The sequence below is a fragment of the Dama dama genome, chromosome 4 (genome assembly GCF_033118175.1).
Source record: "Dama dama isolate Ldn47 chromosome 4, ASM3311817v1, whole genome shotgun sequence".
In the NCBI taxonomy this organism is placed as follows: domain Eukaryota; kingdom Metazoa; phylum Chordata; class Mammalia; order Artiodactyla; family Cervidae; genus Dama; species Dama dama.
Window position 1 is genome coordinate 30,917,245 of NC_083684.1, and position 20,471 is coordinate 30,937,715.

At 39.2% G+C, this 20,471-nt stretch overlaps 1 protein-coding gene across 1 annotated transcript in view; it reads left to right on the top strand.

Moving 5' to 3' along the window:
• RSPRY1 (ring finger and SPRY domain containing 1) overlaps window positions 1-19,202 on the top strand; it is a 35,613-nt gene extending 16,411 nt beyond the window's left edge. Inside the window, exons 5-15 of the mRNA XM_061138566.1 lie at window positions 1,081-1,207; window positions 1,866-1,924; window positions 4,017-4,083; window positions 4,608-4,739; window positions 5,613-5,728; window positions 6,655-6,798; window positions 10,917-11,028; window positions 12,522-12,624; window positions 12,987-13,139; window positions 15,321-15,425; window positions 17,653-19,202. Coding sequence (XP_060994549.1) covers window positions 1,081-1,207; window positions 1,866-1,924; window positions 4,017-4,083; window positions 4,608-4,739; window positions 5,613-5,728; window positions 6,655-6,798; window positions 10,917-11,028; window positions 12,522-12,624; window positions 12,987-13,139; window positions 15,321-15,425; window positions 17,653-17,749 — 1,215 coding nt within the window. The 3' untranslated portion in view covers window positions 17,750-19,202. The remainder of the gene's footprint in view (window positions 1-1,080; window positions 1,208-1,865; window positions 1,925-4,016; window positions 4,084-4,607; window positions 4,740-5,612; window positions 5,729-6,654; window positions 6,799-10,916; window positions 11,029-12,521; window positions 12,625-12,986; window positions 13,140-15,320; window positions 15,426-17,652) is intronic.
• Window positions 19,203-20,471: the final 1,269 nt, after the last annotated feature.

Genomic DNA, 20,471 nt, shown 5'->3' on the forward strand with positions numbered 1-20,471 from the left:
TGACATCTGTGCTTAAACACAGGATGAATGACCACAAAGAATATCTGGTATAATGCATTTCCTCTTTATATATAATATTTTGAGTCTGTTGTATTTAATGTTAATTTCATTGTATATATTTGTTTTTTATTACCTATGAATTGTTACATCCTCTAAGTAGCTTACTCAAAAACTTTAGTTTAAAATTTTTAAAATGTCAAAAATGGGAGCATTTTGGCCAACTTTTGGGGTTGACCAAAAAGTTTCATTTGTGTTTTTCTGTAAGAGTTGACGGGTCCAACCCAGGTATCTATAATGGCATTCTTTGAAATTAGAAGGGAATGTTCAATTGCTAAGCTGATTCTCTCTCTAAACAATATCCTCATGACAAAACTTTCTTTAAATATTTTCTATTAAGAGAAAAAAACTATTAAAAGCACTTTTGAATCTTAATATTGGTATATTGGCATAACTTTGATTATTCCAAGTTAGAACAAAAGTATCAAATTTTCGTTGCCTTATTCCATATGGTCTATGGAATCCTTTCTTAAAAATATTCGATTCTGGCATCTTTCATTTGTCTAAACCCCACACATTTAGGCCCAACATGGAAAAACATGGACAAAGGGAAAAAGTCTTTGATCTTGTCATTGATGAGTTGACCTTTGCCTAGTCTTATAGGAGGTTTCTATTATAATTTGCCTTAAAAATTCTGGTGATATTTGTTCTTGATTGATTAAAAAAATATTTTTTAAGGAACTTTTTATTTCAATATCACTAGGCCCTGTTGTTTTATGATTATATTGGCATTTGGGTGGATTTAGTCTGTTTAATGACCCAAGAGTATATAGCATATATTTGATACAACTGATACATTTTGAGTGAAATGTTATTTAGAAATTCATGTAAGAAAACTTTCAGATTGATCAAATAATATTTCCCATCAATAATGGTATCCTTTGGGTATATTGAATCATGTTTGCATGGTAATTCTGAGTTAATTTAACACCTGGTTATTACTTTTGTGTCAAAGAATTACCTTGGGGATGAAAAACCTAAGTCATATATTTATCAGATCCACTTGTATGTTTTTGTTTTAAGGATGCACTCCAAAAATTGACTGAAATTCTCAACCTAAATGGAGAAGTAGCTTGCCAGGACTCAAGTCATCCTGCCAAACACAGGAACACATCTGCAGTCCTAGGCTGCTTGGCAGAGAAACTAGCAGGTAACTCTGGGAAGCTCCCCCAGGGAAAACCTTAAGTTGTTTGACATTAAGGGGAAGATGGAAGTTTAAAACAAAGAGCTTTCCTATTAATACAAGAAATATTTTTCTTTCTTCTTCTTCTTCTTTTTTTTTTTTTTTTTTTTTTTTTAGTAAAAACGTCTCTCCCTAAAATCTCTTCTGATAATGGACCTCTACTGATGAGTTTTTTTTGTTTTAATTGCACCTTGCTGAGTGCAGGTGCAGGCTCTTTATTTTTTTTTTTAATTTTTACAGTGTTGTGTTGGTTTCTGCCATACAGCCATAATTATACATACTCCAAGGTGAAGATGAAGAGTAACATGAATTCTTCAACTTTGCTTTCTTTTTTCCAAATTTGTCTTGGTTATATATGTAGCTATTTGCATGTGTTTATAAGTTTTAGAATCTTGTCAATTTTGAGAATAAAGCATATACCAAGATTAAAAAAGAAAGTTTTCCTTATTTGCTTTAAAAATTAAAAATAACAGAAAAGGCTAAGCTCATATGAGCTTATATATACATATATACACAGTTTATAAATTTTAGCTAGATAAGAGTTCTATGATTTTGTTGGTCTTAGTTACCAATTCAAATAATATGACACATTTAATTATATCCAGTGTTTGTTGTATTTGTATAGGTCCTGCAAGTATTGGTTTACTTAGCCCAGGAATACTGGAATATTTGCTACAGTGTCTGGTAAGTGAGACATCAAAGCTAGTTATTCTTAGTCATCTAGAATTGTGCATTTTTCTAAAATTGCCAGCTTAGCCACTGGCACAGAGAATGGAATCAGCTATAAATTTTATTTGCAGGTGTTTCCTGAGTGTTTATCTATTCCCTCCTATGTTTAAAAAAAAAAAAGTAAGGGCAGGATAGGAATTTATTACAAGCAAAAACAGCTGAGTCGGTCTGGTTTTAAATTTAGTCATAAGATAGGTGTTATGACTGGCTTTTTTGTATGCATCCTTAGAGTCTGCCAAATGGTAGTAGGAACCTCCACAGTAGAAACAAAAGTGCACAGCATTCCAAGCCAGGAAATGTGAGGTCAGTTTCCCAGTGTATATAAATCTCTCTGTTCCTCCATCCCTCCCTGCTCCCTACTGCTCTTTAAACTATTGTTGTTATTTGGTGTATGGCCTGTGAAGCTTGTGGTTTGCCAAGGCTGTGCTGTCAGATATCTTGCACTGCTGGACTAGGCTTGTCTGGTCTATAAGTTATTTTTTGCAGGCCTGCTATTCATTGGCCTTTTTCAAAATCTGAAAAATATTTTCAGTACCTAGATAATACGTACTTAAAGCATTTAACACTATGCTAAGTAAGCACTGTAGAAATGCAGAAGTAGTCTAACAGTCCTTCACCCTCAAGAAGTTTCCTGATTAGTTCAGGGAACAAAACTACTCAGACAAGATAATTAGCCTCTACTTTATGGCGGGATATGATCAAGGGCAAAACTGCTTCCTTCAGACCAAGTGCCAGGAGTTCTGAGAAGTGACTAGGAGGTGGGAGGTATGGGTGATGGGGACTGGGAATTGTGGGAGCTAGACTTCCTGATAAAGGTGAAGCTTCACCTGGGTCACAGCAAAGGGTGAGAATTTGATAATGCACACAGGAGGAGAAAAATGGGCTTCGGGACTTCCCTGGCAATTCAGTAGTTAAGACTATGCTCTCTGAACACAGAGGGCACAAGTTTGATCCCTGGTCAGGGAACTAAGATCCTGCATGCCACATGACGCAGCCAAAAATTTTTTTTAAATAAAGTTTTTTTAAAAATGGGATTCTTGGCTAAAGGCAAATCACTGGCAGAAGCCCAGAGCCAGAAATGGCTGTGTTCCCAACATATTACAGAGAATTGTCTGATCAGAAGACAGTACTCAGAGACAGGATGATATAGACTTAGTAGCCAGGTAGGAAGGGCTCAGGGTCTGAAAACCCAGACAGAGGGATTGAGGGTGGTTATGGCAAGAGGGAGAGTGCTAAACAGGCTTTGTAACAGGGATGAGCTTTGCAGAACCCAGTTGGGCACCAGAAGAGTGAATGGAAACCAAGTGATGTTCTGGAGCTCTTTTGCAGGCTCCTAACATAACTGTGGGGAGGGATGGCTGGGAGCAGATGTGATGTTAAGCAGATAGACCTTTCTTCAAATGTGAACACATGTGATGTGAACTTAAGTGTAACTGAAAGAGCTCACTTGTTGCTCTCGCCCACCTACAATCAGCATTTGTAGACTTCCTTTCAGAGAACAGATTGAAAATGAAGCCATGAGTTGTTAATTTCATTATTTATAATTTTGGAACCTGGTAGTGATGAATGGTTCTGAGAACAGATTGAAAATGAAGCCATGAGTTGTTAATTTCATTATTTATAATTTTGGAACCTGGTAGTGATGAATGATTCCTTTTAGGGTTCTGAATGAAAAAGGCATTTTTAGCTACACTTCTAAGCTTCTGTTTGGCTTGCTTAAATGAATGTAAGAATCAGCATGATTTCATTTAACAAATATAAATGTTACTAAGTAAAATAGTGCATTTAACAAGATACTTTTGACATTTTCATATCTATAAATGAACAAGAAAATAAGATTTTAGGAGACTGTCATTGTCAGTTACTAACAATAGTAGCAAGTGGGTAATCAAGGACTTGAATGAGTAAAACTTTTATGACTGCTCCAAAAAAAAAGTCTAGCACACAATGGGTAAGAAGAGGAAATTGTCACCCCAGAAGGGCAATGATATATATATATATATAATGTATATATGTATGTATGTATTTATCTTTTGTTGTCTTTCAGAAATTACAGTCCCACCCCACAGTCATGCTTTTTGCACTTATCGCACTGGAAAAGTTTGCACAGACAAGTAGGTATAGTGACTTCTTGCACTAATGATCTATATTGCTTGTTAAAAATATTAATTTTTCTTAGTTACTGGATGAGCTGACGCCTTTGAACCCCAGACATGCCCACATTCTGGGGAGTTCCCTGGTGGCCTAGTGGTTAGGATTCTAGGCTTTCACTGCCGTGGCCCTAGGTTCAATCTCTGGTTGGGGAACTAAGCTTCTGCAAGTCATGCAGCTAAATAAAAAACATGCATACATTCTGATTTGTCTAGATAAACATCTCAAGGTATATAATATGGTGACAAAGGCAACAGTTTTCTCACCTAAAGAATCAAAATTGGTGACAATGATTAGCCACTTTTTATAGTTAGAAAATTTAGTGATGATATTGCTACCTTCTAGAAAATAGAGCTCTTGGGCTTTGTCATTAGTATAGTTTCCAAATTCTCTAATTGTCTCTCTGTACTCCTTCCCTCCATCAGTCTGCCCAGCAAATCCTTCTACTCTTCCATGGTTAATTTAAGGTTTATGTCTTCCCAAACAGGTGAAAATAAATTGACTATTTCTGAATCCAGTATTAGTGACCGGCTTGTCACATTGGAGTCCTGGACTGATGATCCTGATTATCTGAAACGTCAAGTTGGTTTCTGTGCCCAGTGGAGTTTAGACAATCTCTGTAAGTAGGAGTTATCCTGTATTAAAATGCCTGTTTTCCATTTCCAAATCCACTTCTTAAATAGGATCACTGTTCTTCATTTGTGACAGTGTGAGTTTTTCCATATAAAGTCCTCTACTGGTAGGTTGGCTATATTCTAGCGGTAACGAATTTAGGGACTCTTCAGACAGTTAGATGGAAAGAATGCCTCTAATTGCAATGCTCTCCTATTCAGATATTGTTATCGGTCTCCTGTTTCCTGCTGCATTCAGGCCACCAATCAGATACTGTTGTGTAATCCAACTCTTCCCAACACAGACTCTTTTCACTGTCTTACAAGCAGTTCCCAGTCATTCCTATCTCTGGGCCTGTTCCTTTCACTTGGAATTCCCTCTCTTCACTCTTCTCCCTATCCCAGTATTCCTCTTTAAAACTCAAATCATATCTGGACCTTGAGAGTTGCTCCCAACTATTCTTTTTCTCCTCCAAGGGCTGCAAGAACTAAAACTAGACTACTGCTCTGTCCTCACTCCCCCCGCCCCATAATTAGCACAACCCCCCTGCTCCTACCGCAACATTGTGGGGAATTGCTCAGTGCACAGCCTGTGTAGTGCCAGTTAAAGAATAATTCTGAAAAAGTACCATTTGGATTTTGCTGCATGCAAAAGAATGATTAAAAGGAACAGAAATATAAACCTACCTATGCTGCCTTTACTAGCATTTGCTTAATTAATTAATCTTCATATGGCCATGAAGCCCCAAAGCTAAGGTTATGTCTACCGATTCTGCCGTTTTTTAGTACCTCCACTTATTAACAAAGAGTGGCAGCCAGCGATGACAAAAGTTTTTCCACAATAGCCTGCCTTAGAAACGTGCCCACTTCTTCTTTTGCAGTTTTAAAAGAGGGTAGGCAGCTGACCTATGAGAAAGTGGACTTGAATAGCATTAAGGCCATGCTGAATAGCAACGATGTCAGCGAGTACCTGAAGATCTCGCCTCATGGCTTGGAGGTAAAGTTTCCATAGATGGACCATTCTAGGGAGAAAATCTTGTTTTCATTTTCATGCCCTGATTCTGAACAAAAGCAATCCTTGCAAAATAGATGGAAGTTTACTACATACTCAGAGAGTGGTTAGAGGTAGAAGTGGTAGAAGAGAGAGTATCTGAGATATTATATACTCTTTCCTATCTCACATGGTCCTATACATATAGTAAGTGCTATAATATTTATTGACTTGTTTAAATGTCTGACTTCAATCTCTTCTATTTTATGCAGTTAAAGATACTAAGACTAGTATTTCTAAAAGACGCCCTTTCTTTTTTAATCCATATATAACCAGTTATATGCAATCTAGCACTTTACCTTCTCCCTGCATGTTGGAAATGTTGCTGATTTGGGGGGTGAAGGTTAATGAAAGAGCCGCTTATATACAGCCGCTTTAGGCACTAGACATGTCAAAATTAAAGAGCTGTTTGAAGAATGGCTGCAGACAGCCCTTTGATCTTACATCTTACCAAATGCTTTATGTAGTTTTCTGCTTTAGCTTATTTTTAGGTACTCCATCTTATACCCTTCAATATCCTCTCCCTCATCTCCCTAACAAGTACAGGTTAAGGCGGTGTTTATGCATTTGTAAAAGATTCTACTATGAGAGCAAAACTCTGTAAGTAATTAAAAATGAAGCCAGTAGCCTTCACTAATTCTTACTTTGAGGTCTTCCAGTCCTTTCAATCTGGAACTCTGTGAAAACTAAACTGTAAAATGGCATCCTTCCTTCAGTTTTGTATTTTTTGTCACTGAGGATGCACAGAGAAGGAGACAGTAGTCCACCAGGAGCTGTAATGAGAAAGGATAGATTCCACCTTCTGAGCAATCTGTTATCTCTGGTGGTCTTCAGGCATTGATGGTAGGCTGCCTGCCCTTTGATTTTGCCAGGCTCGCTGCGATGCCTCTTCTTTCGAAAGTGTGCGTTGCACCTTTTGTGTGGATGCTGGGGTGTGGTACTACGAAGTTACCGTGGTCACCTCTGGCGTCATGCAGATCGGCTGGGCCACACGGGACAGCAAGTTCCTCAACCACGTGAGTACTGTGGAGACCTGGGCAGATGCGGGCAGCAGCGGGTGATTTTGGCAAGTGGGTGGTGCATACTCATTTTTAGGTAGGTTTCTCAATAATCATTCCTTGGGCTGAACCACATGGTGCCAAATCTGCAGCATCAGGTTTATAAACTGATTCAGAAATAGGAAAACACAAGTGAACCTCAGCTATTTTTTTCCCCTCAAGTTTTAAGTTAATGTTAATTTTCCACCCAGAGGTTACATGTGTTCTTTTTCTTTTTTGGCTCTGCTCCGGCCCCAGCCGCATCTTTGGCTCAGTTTTCATATTGTTATCAGTGATGGTTTTTACCTTGCATTTAAGCTTTAGGAACTTTGTAGGAATTCTGTTACTTTCATGAATCGTAAATGTTGGCTTGACTCCTCTCACTTTACCTTTATCTTGTAATTAGTAGGCATATTTGTTTTCAGTATTTAGTATTTATCTTTTGTTACAGAAAGCTATCAGATATAAGGGGAGATTAAATCCACTAGAGGAAGCAGAGTTGGGTCACTTCTACTTGAGTGCGAGAGGTTAGGATTCTTCCCTTTTCCTTCAGATGTTCATTTCTTGCCGCTTTATACCCTTTTAATGTCTAACCCAATCAGCTTCCTTCTCATAGTCATAGTATAAGCACTTTGGAATTAATCCAGTTTTGATCAGGAACATTTTGTGGCCATATGATTTTTACCCTTTGAGCTGGAAAAATACCCTTAGACTTATTTTTGTCATTAATCTAAATAATGACCTCTTATCTGGACTACCCTGGTGATCCAGTGGTTAAGAATGCACCTGCTGGTACAGGGGACATGGATTTGATCCCTGGTCCCAGAGGATTCTACATGCCATGGGGCAGCTAAGCCCAAGTGACACAACTATTGAGCCTGTGCTCTTAGAGCCCAGGAACCACAACTGAACCCACATGCTACAACTACTGAAGTCCGCATGCCCTAGAGCCCATGCTCTGCAACAAGAGAAGCCACCGCAATGAGAAACCTGCTCACTGCAACTAGAGAAAGCCCTCGCTCAGCAACAAAGACCCAGCACAGCCAAAAAGCAAACAATAAATAAATAAAAATAAATAATAGCCTCTTCAGTTCAGTCACTCAGTTATGTCCAACTCTTTGCGACCCCATGAACCACAGCACACCAGGCCTCCCTGTCCATCACCAACTCCCAGAGTCCACCCAAACCCCTGTCCATTGAGTCGGTGATGCCATCCAACCATCTCATCCTCTGTCGTCCCCTTGTCCTCCTGCCTTCAATCTTTTCCAGCATCAGGGTCTTTTCAGATGAGTCAGCTCTTCGCATCAGGTGGCCAAAGTATTGGAGTTTCAGCTTCAAAATCAGTCCTTCCAATGAACACCCAGGACTGATCTCCTTTAGGATGGACTGGTTGGATCTCCTTGCAGTCCAAGGGACTCTCAAGAGTCTTCTCCAACATCACAGTTCAAAAGCATCAATTCTTCTGCATTCAGCTTTCTTTATAGTCCAAATCTCACATCAATACATGACCACTGGAGAAACTATAGCCTTGACTAGAATAGCCTCTTACCCTCCAATTAAAAATAAATAAATAATATAGCCTCCCATCCCATATGTAAGATCTTAGGATGGGTTTTAGAAGTGATTCAACAAAGTCAAACTAAACTTTGCCTGCCATAAGGATAGTTTCTAAAGTGCCCTTTCATGGGGAGGGAGGTGGGAGGGGAGTTCAGGATGGGGAACACATGTAAATCCATGGCTGATTCATATCAATGTATGGCAAAAAAAAAAAAAAACTGCCCTTTCAGCAAGGCTGTACAGCATCCTGGGATTGTTCATGGCATTTTACTAAACTGCTCACTGGAAAAAGACAAATTAGAGGAAGAGGGCCCATGGAAAGGGCAGGTCTGGAATTTTGTCCAGGATGGAACACTGGACCCCAAACTGCCATTGCTTTTGTTGGGAACCTTCCCTTTGCAGGGCCTTCTAGTTGACTAGCCCTTAATTAAAACCTGGAAGAATGAGGCTTTTTTTGTGGCACCAGGTAGTCAAAAATAAGTGGATCTGGAGAACAGTGCCAGTTAGTCTTCTAGTGCCCAACTTGGGCACTGATTTAAAGAAAGTAGTATCAATTACACAGATAGTCTGCTCCAAATGATGTCCTTAAGATGATTTTTTTAGGACTTAAAAAATCTTAATTTCCAAAGCACTTCATTTTAAAGCCTATCATCTGATTCCCGTAACAGTTTTTACTGTTATAATTTCCATTTCACAGGCGAGAAAACTGAAACTAAGACTGGGACAAAAAGAAACTAGGACTTGAGTTCATTCACCTTCTTATTCTTCGATAATTGTGTTCTTTGCATTTGAAAATGGGGATAATCTCAGAGAATTAGCTTGTTGTCTCATTTGGAAGTAAAAATTTGTCCCAAGACTAGAAGAAATATGGACTTCTCTTGGGAGGAAGCTTTATAAATTGTGTACCTCCTAATATGGCAGCACACTGCAGGTCTGAGAGTAGTATATATGAGACTGAACGTTGCAGATTTTCTTTTTAATGGCCAGTGAAGCTGGATCATTTTGTCTTATGGATGAAACTAATTTCTGCCATATGGTTGCAAAAACTTCAGCTTCTCAAGAAACAGAATACTATTTTCTTATCTCTCCAGATTGCTTGATAGACTTAATTTCTTTCCTTAAAAAATAAAACATTTTTCCCTGATTTAAGTACTGGTTGGTTAGAAACTGATGAAGTCTCATATATCTTTCCCCAAATACAGCATTTTCATATTGTTATTATACTTAAAACTTTGCTTCCTATGGACATTGTTCTGGTGATTCTGAATCTTTTTGCCTGTACAGACAGGGTGTGGCTTTGTAGAATTAGTCTTTCCTAGGACACACCCAGTTTCTGAAAATTTGAAGTCCATTCATGGTGCCTCTTATTTTAACCCTTATACTGATTGGGCTTTGCTGTTGAAAAGATGATCGAGTGTTAGGCTTAGAGATAGATCATTAATCTGAGAAGCTAAAGGGTAGGTCTTGTTCAGGTCACCTACAGAATAGTTATCTTGTTTATCATTATGGTTTTTTTTTTTTTTACTTGTTCAGGCTTTGAAAGGGATAGCAAGGCATTCTTTCTGTTAATAATAGACTGGTGAATATTCTGCTGAGAATTTACAGAGGTTCATTTAACCTTTGAGTAGTCTGAGCCGTGCATTCGGAACAACTAATTCTCACTTTGGAGAAAACACATCCGAATTCAGTATGTTGTGCTCCAAGTAGTCAGGGAGTGTGTTGGAGCCCTTGTTCCATTCTGTCTTCTAATTGCATTATGGCACAGAATAAGCAGACCATCCCCAGGATCTGAAGTCTTACTTGGATCTGGCCAACATTTTCAGTGGCCTTCTCCACTAGAATCTTTCACCATTGAGCCTTAAAGATAGCAGTTGTCTGGCCTGCATGTTTCCTCTATTTGTTCTATTTTTTTTCTTATAACTGCTCAAAATAATTTCTTAAGATCTCACCCACGCTTTTATGTTAATAATAAAGTAATTATTAAACAATTAAAAGGCAGTAAGTATTAAAAGAAGTTGCCAAGAACCTATATAATGTTCAGATATCTCGGAATACCTGTTTGCTAATTACCTACAATAGCCTTTCTGTTGAACCCAGGTTTAACATCTCTGAGCAAGGGGGTGTTTTGAAGTGTACTGTAGGCAAAAAAGATATTTGCCCACACCAGCCTTGGAATCAGAAAATCTCAAGGTCCAAACTTGACTTTTCTAGTAATGTGTTCTTGGGCAAGTTGGTTGACCTCTCTGAGACTTTATTCCTTTTTAAAACGGAATACAATACTCCCAGCCTCAAGGTGGTTCGTGAGAATTAAATAAACTAACAGATGTGAAACTTGGGAAATATTTGTTGGTGAGGTCATATTCTCTTCTGACTCCATGTCAAAATTTTGGTACCTTCTAAGAACCATAATAGGCTCTCTCCCTTCATCTAGAAAGCTTAGAATTCCATCCACCAGCTTAATGGTTGTAAAAGACACACTTACTTTTCCCAGAACACAGCAGGCAGAGCCTCACTAATCTCTGGGCCCTGTCTCCCTCCAGGAAGGCTATGGCATTGGGGATGATGAATACTCCTGTGCATACGACGGCTGCCGGCAGCTGATTTGGTACAACGCCAGAAGTAAGCCGCACCTACACCCCTGCTGGAAAGAAGGTACTCGTTCCTCTCCATCATGAATTTATCAGCTAGGTTAAGACATCTGGTTCTGGCAAGGCATTCATCATGTTAGGCTTTAAAATGTTATAGATGACCCTGAGGGATGGGCTCGGGAGGGAGGTGGGAGGGAGGTTCAGGATGGGGAACACATGTACACCCATGGCTGATTCATGTCAGTGTATGGCAAAAACCACTACAATATTGTAAAGGAATTAGCCTCCAATTAAAATAAATTAATTAAAAAAAATGTTTTGATGGAAAAATATTAAGTGTGGGAAGGGATATTAGCATTTGTATCCCCTACCATGGGTGTGAACAGTACTCTCCTGATACTCAGCTCTGATGGAGCCCTTCCTTTAGCAAAACATTTCAGACTATAAAATTCTTAATTTAGTGGGGAAATTATTAAGATTAATTAATATGAATTAAGATTCATATGATTCTTCAGATTAATATGAATTCAACTTTCCTCTCTGGGTATATATATCTTAGAGCAGCTGTGGAGATATTAAGGACACTGAAATTGTAATGTCAATAAAATGAGATTTTCTTCAGAGTATTGGCACTAGTGAGTGGACACATTCTGGGCCCCTCTAGATACAGCTTTTCAGGCTGACTTGAGCACTCTTGGCCTCAAAAACATCTGCCCAGCCTCAGCTCTCCAGACATCAGGCTCAGGACACTGCAGGGGAAGAGGCTATCAGGACTCTCAGTCAAAGCGAGGATTTTAGCCTCATCTTTTTTGCCCCATTCAATTTGTATTCCAGCTGGTTTGCTGTATCCAAGGCCTTATATCCATGAAAACATTTATGAATGAAAGATTCAAACCAGCATAGTTAGAACCACACAGTTAATTTGTCCAACAATTAGACCAAAGGATTTAAGATGAGTGAGTCTTTTTACCCCCATATAAATACAATGAAACAGGGCTTTTCTGCCTCACACCAGAGCACCAAGGGTGGTATTCTCAGGGGGCCTCCTGGTGCGCCCCACCTTGTTCTGAAGACATAGAGTCATATGGTAGCAGATGGAACCTCTGGAAAAAAATTTTTCTCTTTTGGCCACGCAGTCTTGTAGGAGGGATCTTAGTTCTCTAACTAGTGATTGAACCCTTGCCTTTGGCATTGGAAGTACAGAGTCCTAACCACTGGACCACCAGGGAATTCCCTCTCAGAATTTTAAATCTCACCAGAGAAGCAAAGTTCATGATTGTGATCTTACCATGTTTTACTGGTCCAAAAATGCACATTGCCCCCACATTTCACATCTTTGAAATTGGGATGCATCTTACAATTGATGACTTTTCATAGATTAATTGGCAGCCTTTTCCTCTCCAAACTTTGATGGAAAGGGGTCAGATCAGTTGCAGAAGAAGCAAGATGAATATGTTGAATATAGGGCTACAAAAATAGACTTAATACAATGATATTAAAAACCCCTTGAGACAGCAGAATCTTCCTGTCCTAACAGTGTTCCACTTCATCCTTTAGGAGACACAGTAGGATTTCTGTTAGACTTGAATGAAAAGCAAATGATCTTCTTTTTAAATGGCATCCAGCTGCCTCCTGAGAAGCAAGTCTTTTCATCTACTGTGTAAGTACCTTCTCTCAGTCAAAAATTCAAGTAGATGCATGGAATGTCCTTTTCTCTAGGAAAAAAAGACTGCCCATTTATATGGTCAGTTGTGTGAGAAATCACTGTACTTCAAGTAATTGGGGACTCATTTAATCATACCTAGAACTCTCCCAGAGTTTGATATAGGAAGATAAGAGCAGGATATTCTCTGGTTTATAGTCCCATCTAGGTTAGTAAACAGAATGCCACCCTTCTTTCTCCCGGGGTATGAATTATTCCGACTTATTTCTTATTCCAGCTTACTTCTGAAGACCACTTTGTGTATGACCTTCACTTTGTTTTTATAAATTCTCTTGATCTCTACTCATTTTTATTTGTAGATCTGGATTTTTTGCTGCAGCTAGTTTCATGTCATATCAACAATGTGAGTTCAATTTTGGAGCAAAACCATTCAAATATCCACCGTCTATGAAATTTAGCACTTTTAATGACTACGCCTTCCTCACAGCTGAAGAGAAAATCATTTTGCCAAGGTAAGGAATCAACAGTGTTGGCCTGTTGCACCCTTAAGGGTGTCTATAACGTAACATTGTAATCCTAGCTCCTGTTCTGGCTTAAAAAGCAGGTCTGTAACAAGCCCTTCTGGGCTGTACTTCACCTTGGACTCAGTGTCCCAAGGCTTGAGAGTGGCTCAGCAGTTTCTAGATGAACCAGAAAATGTCACAGAGTGATGACAGCCCTGCCTGCTGCAACAGAGCCTCTGTAATATCCCAAGAACTAAAGGGCCACTGATTTCCCAGCTCAGAGATCTGAGGTTCATTCTGAGAACCCCTCTTCATCTTGTTTTAGCGCCTGACAGGGATTCTGAACTTTAAATTCCTCCTGGTGAAAGTGTGACGTAACACCTGTCTCATCTGCCATACCCCATCACTTTGTTATGTAGCCTGTCTTTCTTGGATGTGGCCCATAAATAGGTCTGTCTTCTCACCTACACCCTGAAAGTTCCAACTGATCCCTCTAAGAGTTCCCCTGGAGGCTTAGTTAAAACTGCTTTAGCATTTAGTTAACCACCCCTGCAAAATTAAACTTTCCAAAGGTCAGATGGCAATAGGCACCAACTGTCAGAAAGTCATCTTTTATGGGCGGGTTCTGTGTACTCTCTCAGTACTCTAAGATCTTGGCGCCCAAAGTGCAGTATTCCTTGGATAAGAACAGAGTTACCAGCTTGGCAGTCCTGTGCTGCATTGGACTTTTGTTTTCTGTGACAGTGACACCAAGACAGAAGTTGTCGGAGACTAACTGAATGACCTCTTTAATGTCAAAGTTTCCTGTTTTACTCATAGGAACAGTATTCTTTTCTGACTTCAGGGTAGGAGATCAGGGCCATGTTTCTACTTGGCATTTTGTAACTTGTTCCATGTTGTAAATCCTCTCTGTTTCTACCTCTTCTTCCATTCATTCTTTTTCTTCTTCTTCTTAAACTTTTTATTATCGAAAAATTATTATGGAAAACTTCAAATACACATGAAAGAAAAAAAGAATAGCACAGTAAAGCACCATATATATATATATATATATATATATATATATACCCACCTCTCAGTTACAAAAGTCGGCCACTCACAGCCACCTGCTTCTCTTACGTTTTCTCTGTAATAGCTCCATTGTCAATTCTGTTTCCCTGGCTGTGGTCCTAGAGGATCCTTGACGAGGCAGAGTATGACTTCCTGCCATTTCTGTGACGGATTGTTCAGCAAATCCTATGGGCTGTACTTTGAGAATATATCCCAACCAACTACTCCTGGTCCCTCTCCCTTCTCCCGCCATGGCTAAAGCCTCCCATTTCCCACCTGGGTTGTTCCTGCCCTCAAACTAGTCTCCCTGTTCCCACCTTAACCCCTTCAGTCTGTTCAGGACAGCCTCCAGAACGATTGTTACAACATAAATCAGATCATGTACTTCTCTGCTCAGCAGACTCTAGTGGCTTCCTCTTTGACTTTAAGGTAAAAGCTTGAATCTTAGCAGACAGTGTAGGATTTGTCCCCTCCTCTCCTCCACTACTCCGTAGACCTCTTGCACTCTCCCCTGTGCCCCTGCTGCTTCAGCCATCCTGGCCTCCTTGCTGCTCCTGAAACAGACCAGGTCTGCTACTGTAGCCCCAGGGTCTTTGCACTAGAAAGTTCTGCTCTCACCACTCTTCCTGCACTAGAATGGTCTGACATGTGTTTTCCAATACCACTGAGCAGTGAACTTGATTCTGATACCGTCTACCTGGAGATAGCTTCAGACCCCCCTGGAGAAGGGTTCAGTCCTGCAGGACTGCCCTTTCCTCCCGCTTTAGATGCCAGTCACAAGTCCAGGACATGACCCTGTAACTGGAAGCTCCCATGCCCTCCACCTTTGGTTTGATTAATTTGCTAGAGCTCCCACCATAGAACTCAGGAAAGCAGTTTATTTCTGTGTGTGTGTTATTCTTTACCAGCTGAGCCACCAGGTAAGATGAGAATGACCAGCCTCCTTCATTCTCTGTTTTAGAAAATCATTGTAAGATTGAAATGAGATGTCTCGTGTGAAAACTTTACTGAATAGAGCTTAGGGAATACCTGGTTGACTCCCATGTACAGAGCATTTTCAAAGCATTTCATATGCATCACTGGTCACTGACCCCATTTATTTGTTGATAAAATGAACTTCCAACTGTGTTTTCTACTCAGGCACAGGCGTCTTGCTCTGTTGAAGCAAGTCAGTATCCGGGAAAACTGCTGCTCCCTGTGTTGTGATGAGGTAGCAGACACGCAGCTGAAGCCATGTGGACACAGGTCAGAGGGTTTGTTTGGGTATTTGCTCTTGTGTACATTTCCTTAGACTAAGTTCCACCTGTTCTTGAATTGCTTTTACAGTGTTACCAGTTCCCTAGCTGTTCATCAAGGTTCGTAATATCCAAAGTGGGCTGAAGGAGGTTTCAGAGTTTGCTAAGTAGTACCTGGCTGTCTTCCAGAAAGTACCTGAAATAGAAGAAGCTGCTTGATATAGAACACCCATGTTTTTGTTTTGTTTTACTTTGTTTACTCAGTACTTTATTTTTAACACATTTTTCATCCCAGAATGCAAAAGGCTTAATGCTAATTGCAGGTCTCTTAGGAAATCCCTTTTAGTTTTAGAGCCTTCTCATGTACTTACTCTTTACCCTCCTCAGCATTGAGAGGGCAGCACCACCCTACCATCTAACCACTCTGCAGTTATAGGAAATGAGGACAGCCTGGATCCTGTAGAACAGAGTGTCTAAACATCAGCAAGAGTAGCAAATAAAACAGTCCCCTAAAAAGGCCTCGCAACTAAGGTTAGAAGGAGAAAGAGGAGCTGGGCAGTGTGCTGACCCTGGCCTGGCCCAGGCACGTGTGCCGATTATATATAGGCAGTACCTATCTCAGTGTCCCAGACCAGCTCCCTGTAATTCAGCCCATCCCATACGCTGCCTTGCTCTTATTCTTCACAGAGCTTTAGCTACCAGGTCTCCCTTTATCAACTCTGTAGCCCAGAACTCCTCAGGATCTGGGCTTATTCTTCTTTGAGCTCTCTGGCCCTTATTGGTGGTTTGGCACACAATAAGTGCTCATGAAAGACAGTTGAAATCTAAAAACTTAGAATCAGGTATCTTAAGTATGAGCACAGTCCCCACACTAGAAATATCCAGAACAAAGTTGGAAGAGCAAATTAAAAGAATTATAAGAAAATCTAGCTCAACAGTTTCGTTGAGTATAGGTTAAGAAAGGAAATCTGGCTAAACTGAATGACATGAGCCACCCCCTGGAATAGACACTGAAAATCTAAACATTCCTACTATTAATACCATGGAAGAAATTGAGATGATTTTCCCCCTTTGCCTTACCCTCTAAAAGCCCAGATGGTTTCACAAGTACATTGTTTCAAACTTTGAGGGAATGGATGGATTCTATATAAACTTCTCAGACCACAGAGAAAATAGCAAAGTCACAATCTTCTTAACAAAGCATGCATGTTAATCATACAAAAAGCTGGTGAAACACAAAAATAAATGAATATAAACCTAAAAATCCTAAATTATCAGCAGCTAGTACACAGCAACATGACCAAGTGGGTCATTTATTTATTTCAGGAATGCAAGGTTAGTGCAACATAGGAAATCAATGTAATTTCTCAAATGTATTTAATCAAATGTAATCAAATATAATTTCTCAAATAGGCCAAGGGACAATCAAGCAGAGAATTAACACCTTCCACAAACATGCTAAAAATTCAATATCCATCTCAAATGAATGACTACTACAAAACAGAAATGGATATAGAAATAAAAGTTTAAATTAAGGATGGATGGATACTTTCTTTACAATATAAAAAAACATATATATCTCAAACACAAGCATCTTTTTAAGGGGGACACACTGGAAGCCTTCCAAGAGATGCTAGGGGCCAGACAAGGATGCCTGCTATCAGAACATAGCAATGAAGACCCAGTGTAGCCAAAAATAAATACATTTTTAAAAATTAAAAAAAAAAAAAACAACCAAAAACAGGGTGAGAAAGAATATGTGTAAAATACCACCTTTAGGGGAAAAAAAAGTTAATAGTTTTCTCCCAGTATATGAAAAGAATGACACAGTAATGGAATAGAAGGTAGAACTACTTACAAAGAAAAATATATCATAGAGACATTATGTCAAATCTATGGTGAAAGATAGACTATTCAACAAATGATACTGGGACAGACAGATAACTGTCTGGGGAAAAAAATAGCATTGTATTTCTACCTACAGAGACACATCTCTGTGCATAGGCTGTATATATCCAGACTTTCTGGAAGAATGCACATGAACTTTTAACTTACTCCTCAGAAGAGGAAGACTGAAGGTCAGAAGTGGAAGAGACTTAACTGTTTAGATATTTACTTAATGTTTCAGTCATGTGTGATTATTACCCTTTCAGTTAACATGCTCCATTGAGTCAGCACATCGTCAGTCTGACTTTTTGAAGCACTGACCTAACGGGTATCTATGTCTTTCTCCTCAGTGATCTGTGCATGGATTGTGCCTTGCAACTGGAGACCTGCCCATTGTGTCGGAAAGAAATAGTGACTAGAGTCAGACAAATTTCTCATATCTCATGACACACGTGAAGAGGCCTCATGGACTTATTTCTACTCAATTCCAGCCAATGTTGAAAAGAAAAACAAAAAAATCTCTAATCAGTTGTATGCACATTGAAACTTATAGCCATGGCCAGATTTTATGCTAAAAAAAATGATAGTTTATCAAAGACAAAATTCTCCTAGAATCTAACCCAACCTGCCAGCCCTGAGAATTCCTTTTAAGGCCAAGGAAAGCTGAATGCCAATAGCTAGGCCTGTGGTAATTCCATGAAAAGTAATAAGAGACAATGCCCTCCTGAATGCTGAAACCACACTGGATTTCTCCAGGTTGGGTTCATTTGATTGTGTAACACAGGATGTTTTGTCTCATATTCTAAAGTTTTTATTTTGGGCAAAAGTCATTATGAAGAAGTAAATGACAGCATTTCTGGGTTAAACATAACTTCCCATTGGTCAGAGAGCCACTGGTATGTTAAGCATGGATACTGCACTGCAAGACTTGAAGCTGTAAAACTAGAATCCCACAGGTCAATACTACAAGCAACATGGAGGGCCTGAAAGAAGGTGCACAGACTGTAGACAAAAAAACAAAACCCGATTTTTTATATTTCAGTGATTCCAAAGAACATTCTAGTTTTTTTTTTTTTAACTGCAGAAAATTGGTGGTATTTTCACATTCATGATGTTTCTATCCAATTTCAGTACCCACATTTTGTGAGGAAAAAATGTTTTAACAATGCAGGAGGAATTCTTAAATTAATTGCAATGTTAGACTGGAGAAAATTTGGTATTTAGGGTATTTTTAAGGTACCATCAAATCAGGTCTTTTTGGTTTTTGTTTAAAATAATTTTTTAAAATCAGTATTGTTTTTGGAAGTAATATACTTTGAAACTCTTGAACTAATAGTCTCAAAAACTCTTAGAGGACAGTCTGAGAGCACGTATTCCTATTGTTTAAAATAAATACATGTTTTTGAATAGTAAATTCAGTCATGGATTGTTGACTATGTCTTCATCAAAAGTGTTATTCCCTCTCAGGGTCTCTGGTGAAGACCTTCAAGAGTTTGGTTTTTTCTCCCAGAAAATTGGAAGGTAGAATTGTAAATTCATAGAACTTATTTTATAATGGTGTACCTCAGCAGCTGCCTTTCAATTTATGCCAAGTCCTTACTGAGTTTATACTTGAATAGTAAATATGTCTTCTCAGTTTTACAATGTCTTAAATTCAATGCACATTTTTTTCTTCCTTCCCCACCCTTTCTTGTTTGTAGTTCATTAAATCGTCCTATTACAGAGCTGATTTCCTTCCTGGCCGTACTTGTTGGGGTGCTGGATTTTTTCCATGTCTTTAGTCTTCCATAAATTCAAATATATATATAAATATATATATATATGTTCTCTTCTTTAGCTTGTGGTAAATACAGTAATTTGCATTGAATAAATAAAACATTTGTTGCCTTTTTTGACTTAAGATTTCACAACTTTCATTGGTGCCTGCTGCTAAGCTTCCAAGATATTATACTCAGGTTTATCCTTTCCAGGTTAGAATAGAATCAAGTATTAGAATTCAGAAGCAAGGCTAATCACTTATTCATCCAGCAAACCTTTATTGGACACCTACTATGTCTCGGGCACTGCAACTGTGTGGTATACAAAAACAGATCTGTTTGTGGAGCTGACGTCGGTAGTGGGGAGAAAACTGTTTTTCCTTACTGTAATAAATTGTTGAGTGCTTTGAGAAAGAGCAAGGAGAACCTAATTCAGATGAGGGGAAGGAGAGAAACCTCACTGAAGGAGTAACATTAATTAAAAAGAAAGGAGGAAGTAGGACCTAGGGATATAGCCAGGCAGAGACTGAAGATATTGAGCCAGTTTCTGGTCTCAAGCAGTTGAGGGACTGGCAGCTTCCACTTCCTGTCTCTTGAAATATTTGTTCTTGGACCTAGCTACCATGGTGTGGGAAAACCCAAATATCCATGAGAAGACCTACATGGAGAGGAACTGAGACAGCCCCCTACCCCTTAGGTCCTCTGTTTAACATCCACAACTGAGCTGTTCCAGCCAAAACTAATTTGAGTAAGCTTCTTGGAAGAGGTTTCTCTAGCCCAATCCCAGCTACCCCCAACTGATGCCAAGTAGAACAGAAACAAACTATCCCTACCAAGTCCTGTCCACGTTACAGATTACTGAGCAAAATAATTTTTTTTTTTTTTTTTAAGCCAGGAAGTTTTGTGTGGCTAGTGACAGCATTAGATAACCAGAATAGATGGAATCAAGTTTCCTTCTCTGTTCTGATCCCATGTATTAACTCGGTCTGGTTGTTTACCAAACCTTTCTGAATGCCTGCCTTCTACTTGGTACTAAACAGAGATAGTACCTCTGAGAACTGATCTCATCCTAGATACAACTGTGTCATGGTAACGAGTTTAGTTCCACACCCCAATAGCTATTTTATGTTCATTTAAAGATATATGTCCATTTAGGCTGGCCATCTGACCCACAGATCAAACATGAACCATATCTAAAATGTACCACACATTTGGCCAAAAAATAAAGTGCAACTGAAAAGACAACAATGTCTAGTGATCCAATCAGAGAACAGGTCTAGGGTACCCTTTTGTAAAATTAGGCAGTTTCAGAGGGGGCTTATCCTGGAGGTAAGTCACCTGATTGCGTTGCTCAAAGTGGTTCTGTCAAAGTTACTTTTGCCTAGTTACCCAAGAAACGAGTTATTGCCGAA